Source organism: Micromesistius poutassou (assembly GCF_964030765.1).
Source record: "Micromesistius poutassou genome assembly, chromosome: 8".
NCBI classification, from domain to species: domain Eukaryota; kingdom Metazoa; phylum Chordata; class Actinopteri; order Gadiformes; family Gadidae; genus Micromesistius; species Micromesistius poutassou.
The window spans coordinates 20,930,815-20,936,786 of NC_140278.1; the positions used below are offsets into that span (position 1 = coordinate 20,930,815).

The following is a 5,972-nucleotide window of genomic DNA, read 5'->3' on the forward strand; positions in this document are numbered from 1 at the left end:
GGCGACTGATTGGTCAAGCTCTAACTCCACCGGTCTATGGTGACTGGATACGTTCTAACTTCTTTGGTGACTGGACTCACCCAGAGAGGATCCCAGCTCCTTTATACACCAACACAAACACATAGCTGCACTGGGAGTGGCTCCTCAGTTCTCTGTAGGTTTCGCTCCTGGTCATTTCAAAGGTATCACATCATCAACTGTAATATCCTGGTCCCATGAAGCACTGCAGCACAAAGCGTATAGCCTACTGTACTGATGTGTGTGGGTGTACAGTATCAGTAGGCCTACTGTACTGATGTGTGTGGGTGTACAGTATCAGTAGCCCTACTGTACTGATGTGTGTGAGTGTACAGTAGGCCTACTGTACTGATGTGTGTGGGTGTACAGTATCAGTAGCCCTACTGTACTGATGTGTGTGGGTGTGTGTACAGTATCAGTAGGCCTACTGTACTGATGTGTGTGGGTGTACAGTATCAGTAGGCCTACTGTACTGATGTGTGTGAGTGTACAGTATCAGTAGGCCTACTGTACTGATGTGTGTGGGTGTACAGTATCAGTAGGCCTACTGTACTGATGTGTGTGGGTGTACAGTATCAGTAGGCCTACTGTACTGTACTGGCCCCTGGACACTCCTACACTCAGAACCCCCCCCCCCCCCCACACACACACACACACTTTACAAATCATATTGTAATTGTAAATAGTAATTTTATTAATTCAGAATTCACAATCTCAGAAATACATTTCACTTTGAACTTTGAGTCTGCCTTGTGTATGAAAAGTGCTATATAAATAAAGTTGCCTTGCCTTGCCTTCATATTATGTTGAAATTTATTTTGGCTAAATGTATCATTAAATAGTCAAAGGTCTTCCCCACGCAGTCGCACATTGTTGCTAAGAGACGTTTGACAAGTTTTACAACAACGACGCCCGCCAGGAATGTTCCGACTTTGCGAAATGAAAGTAAAATGTCGAGGAGCATAGCTCAGGAGACGCCAAAACACCGAGAGTCAAAGTGCACAGCGAGGCGACGCCCTGATTTAACAGCTGCCCTATCGCCCCCACCCCTAGAACTCCACCCCTTCCTGCTCACTCCCACCCCTCCCTCTCCTGCTTCCTCCCCAGTTCTGGGTTTCTGGACCGGCCCGTCCTGTCTTTGGTTCTGTAGCGTGTCTTAACCGACACCCTCGGCCTATCAGAGCCCTGATCCAGGCCTGCAGCCCCGCCCAGCTCCTCCTCCTCCTCATCCAGGGCGTTGAGGTGAAGGTGCTCCATGCTGGCCCTCAGCTGGGCCTCGGGCCCCCCAGCCCTCCTGTTGGCCCCGGGGTCTGGCTGGGTCACTGCTCCCAGGAGCCTCCTGTACAGTCTCCTGAACTGGTCGTCCTGTACCATGTCCTCTGGTCCTCTCTCCTGGAGCTGCTTCTGCCGCTGGTGCACCAGCCGGCCCTGGTACAACCTGGACCAACCCGTCTGGGGTTAGTGAAGCACTTATCTTATCTTAAAACTACATTCTGTTGACCCAACACTCAACTTTCTCTGTCACAAATCTATATCTGTAACAATGTCTTGTTCTATCACTGTTATATATCCCAATCTTGCTATGTTACTTTTATTTATTACTATTTGTTACTTTTATTTATTTAGCTCCACAGGAGCTTTTGACATGGTGTAACTATGGTAAAAAAACACGGGCTGCCTAGGTGATGGTATACTGGCTAGGTGACGTGTGTTACTATGGAGACAGTACTGATCAGATGATGGTGTTACTATAAAAACAGTACTGGCTAGGTGATGGTGTTACTATAGAAACAGTACTGTCTGGGTGATGGTGTTGCTATGGAAACAGTACTGTCTGGGTGATGGTGTTGCTATGGAATCAGTACTGTCTGATTGATGGTGTCACTATGGAAACAGTACTGTCTGGCTGATGGTGTTGCTATGGAAACTGTACTGTCTGGGTGATGGTGTTGCTATGGAAACAGTTCTGTCTGGGTGTCTCACCAGGCGAAGTGGGGTTCAGGGAGGGGCTTGCAGAGCAGCAGGTTGAGCTGGGAGGCGTCCTTCAGGCAGGCCTGCCATTGGTTGAAGCTGTGAGCCACGACATCCAGAGGCTGAGGGTCGTGGCTGGTATCCCCCTGCCAGCCTACACACACACACACACACACACACACACACACACACACACACACACACACACACACACACACACACACAAGGTGTGAGTGTTTGTTTGAGTGTTTGTCTGATTGTTTTTTTGCTGAGCACACATGTGCTACCTACCTGTTGTCGCTCCTGTCCGTCGGTTCAGTTCTCCTTGGACCATGACCATCAGCAGAGCTTCGAGGAGCCTTGACTCAGGGCTGGTCCTCCTCAGCCAGTAGCAGGTCACAGCCACTGGGAGGCGCAGGTGAGCCGGAACTCCCTCCAGCGTCTCTTCCTCCACGCCCAGCGTCTCCAGACACACCTGCAGCCTCACAGCGCGGTCTGCCTGGGAAGTGGGAACGAACCACATGTCCATCTAAAGGATAACCAAGAACGCCACTTGTAGAGGTTTTGCCCAGATGACTCCTCCTATTGGATCAACACATGCTGTTTATTACATAATGCAGATGATTTATTGATTTATTTATTGCAGCATGCATACACCTATTACCCTCCCACTGAGAATTGAAGTGGTCTCAATGTGGCAGACACAGTCAACCAGGTTAAGATATGGATACTTAATAAGGTTGTTAATGGTGAAGTGCCAAGCTATTTCAGGGGGTGAACTTTCTCTAAGATACACATGCACGCTCAACAGACGGAGGGCCAGATAGTTTGGTGGAAAAAGTTGTCTAGGGAGATCAAACATATCGATTGAAAAACTAAATGCAATTAGAATCAAACCCCCCTGAACAAATGTATAAATCAATGAAACTAAACTATAGTGAAGTATTCATTGAATTTTGATTGATCTTTTAAAGTTGCTGCTGACATGTTAGCCTTCTTATGACTTTGTGCTGCTGCTATACTCAATCTATTATACATATATTGTCCATCTATTATCCATCTGTCATCCAGCTGAATGAGTCTGTAGGCCTACCTGGGGCAGAGCGTCCAGCTTCAGCCTCTGAGCGGCTCCTTGGACCAGCGGTTGCACCTTGACACTGGCGAGCTCCAGACCGACCCGGTCCACCTCCTCCACCTCACCCCCCCCCTGGCCCAGCAGCAGCCCGTACAATACCTGCCGGATGGGCTGCGAGGCGAGGTTGGAGCTCGGTAGGTCGCTGTGCTCCACCTGGATCCGCAGAATCTTCCTGCTGTGCATCAGTATGTCGGCCCCCAGGTCTCCTCTGGCCAGGGACGCACAGACCCACTCAGGGACCCAGATCGGCATCTCAGCAGGCAGCGGTGGAACGGTCCCCTCACTGAAGAACCCCCCCAGAGAGGAGCTGGGGAGCTCGTACTCCAGCATGGACTTCTGCACCATCGTCCGCGCCTCCGTCTGAGCCTGTTGACTCATGTTGGGTATGAGTGCCATCGCTGCTGTCAGGGTGTCTTCTGTCGTCCGGTCTGTCCGGGCTCCCAGCCAGCTCAGGAGGCCCTCCACACGGGTGGCACTGAGATTCACTTTAGGACCTCCCGCCGGAACGTATCTGGCCCACTTAACATCTCTGACGTTGTCGTTCCCGGCCAGCGAGGCGAAGACGGGCAGGAGCTGGCGGTCGATTTTGAAGACCTCGCAGAACTCGGTCGAGGTGTATCGCTTGCAGGGGATGCCACTGCTGGCCGGACTATTTTTAACTGAGTCCCACTGGAAGTGTTCCAGGGGCAGAACCCCCTCTGGAAGGTCGTAGATGTAGAAGTCAGTGTCTCCGGACAGCACCGGGCACTGCAACTCTTTGGCCAGGGCAGCCAGCTGGCCGTCGGCCTCTCCGAAGCACTTCACCAGCAGCACCTTCATGTTGTTCAGCGTCTGTTCAAACACCGACATGATAGAGGGGGGATAGATGCCCTGATTTATGCCCTTCAGAGCGTCAGGGATCCTCTTGAGACGGGCTTTTTGACGGACCATCCTGGTGTTTAGTCTGATGTCACTGGTGCCCGAGCCTCCGTCAATCACAACGTATGCTTCGATATCACAGTCGGCCAGAGTCTTGAAAAAAGCCTGAACCTCCGCCTGGAAGGCCAGGTACTCCCCGCCGTGGTTCTGGTCCAGGTCGGCCTTGGTGTACAGGTCGTAGGCCAGGTTACTGCCGTCCACCACCAGCTTGCTGTTCCTGAAGCGGATGTCCTGGTAGATCTGGCTGTAGTCCTTCAGCAGCGACCATAAGCCCTTCACCCCCATGGTGTGAAGGTAGGTCAGAACTAGAACTCTGATAGGTCAAGTTCTACTTCTATGGTGACTGGACTGACCCAAAGAGGATCCCAGCTCCTTTATACACTAACACACACACACACACACGCAAACACATGCAAACACACACATGCAAACACACACACACACACATGCAAACACATGCAAACACACCTGCATTCCCTTTCCTGACATCAACAGGATATGACATCAACTGTAATGACCTGGTGTGCATAGTGGTGTGGTGTGGAACTGCCCCACAGATATGATTCTCAGTGCATAATAGAATTCCACTGGCGTTGGGACAGCAGTTTCAGACCTCACACAGCTGAATGTAATTTCAAGGCAGTCTTGTGTAAACCTTGACGTTAACACAAACCTGTCTCCTCGTATCAGCATCACCTGAGGCAAAAATCTATGTTGCCATTATCACCCCTGTTTGAACAATCTAACCCTATCCCACGAAACGGAAGGACGATGTCCTGGAGAAAGGTGGTGGCCTTTTGGTACTCCTCCATCTTGAACCTAGTGAGGGCTGTTATCTGATGACATGAGGTCAAACCGATGATCACCTTGCTCCAGGAGCCCCGCTGTAGTCAGGTGGGACCGAGGGTGGCTTTACTCTGCACTGTGTATTTCAGCCCAGCACTTAAGTTGCCTTAAGGGCTGATTATGGTTCACGCAACGCAAGGGGGGTTACGGACCCCTTACGTCCTTGCGGACCCTCTCCGTGCGTCCACCGCGGGGGCCTGACGTGCACCTCCCAAAAATTGTAACCTTCCGACTTGTGTCAACAACTTCACCATCCCCCAACTCTGAATTAAAGTTGGCTGCTGTAGTATGTAGTGCCGCGCACTGACACACTCGATGTTAATGTGACGTGCGTGAGGATACGTTAAATGTAGTGTGTGAAAGTGACCGACGAAGTTGGTGCGGTTGTTACACGAGTGTGAAATAAATAGACACTGTTAAATTACCTCCTGAGCCTTTATTAAGAAGATACGGTCATGATGACAACAAACTACTACAGCTGCTCTGCGCATTCGTAGTTGTACGTCGTACACACAGTGCTGTCCGAATCCCATCCGTGGGTACGGTGCCACGGTGTTTGCATGGCAGAATACCGCGTGCTGCGTCGTTATCGACTGGCAGTTGCTAACAGCTAACGACTAAAACTGGTGTTGTAACGGTAAACCTGGCTAGGGCAAACTAAAGTGGGACATATTTTGGTTAGATTCGCCCTTAAACGTAAAGTAAAGTATTGGTTTTATTATTACTTGGGTCTTTAGTTGACCATTCATTGGAATATGTTTTGAACTAGTGGGTCATTTCTGTGACTGATTATTGAACATGGAGAGGTAAAGTTACTATTTTATTCCTTAAATTATTTCAGGTAACGTTAATGCTAAATCAATGAATGAAGTAAATGAATGAGTGAATGAACTATCCTAGAGCCCTATCGTGTGTGTGTGTGTGTGTGTGTGTGTGTGTGTGTGTGTGTGTGTGTGTGTGTGTGCTAGCTTCAGCTTCTACCCATGGAGTGGTCAACTCAACACCATATATAGTTGAATGGGTCTGAGATAAGTCAGACCCTATAGTTGTGGCTTCTTTACCATTCCGCCCATGCCAAAACATT

General features: G+C 49.9%; 1 protein-coding gene across 1 annotated transcript; it reads right to left on the bottom strand.

Moving 5' to 3' along the window:
* Positions 1-2,272: 2,272 nt before the first annotated feature.
* Positions 2,273-4,327, bottom strand: LOC311351250 (single-strand DNA endonuclease ASTE1-like; the record flags this gene model as incomplete). The annotated part of the gene is made up of 2 exons (XM_084471353.1): positions 2,273-2,488; positions 3,083-4,327. The coding sequence occupies 2 exons, from the start codon at positions 4,325-4,327 to the stop codon at positions 2,273-2,275; spliced, it is 1,461 nt and encodes a 486-aa protein (XP_084327479.1).
* Positions 4,328-5,972: the final 1,645 nt, after the last annotated feature.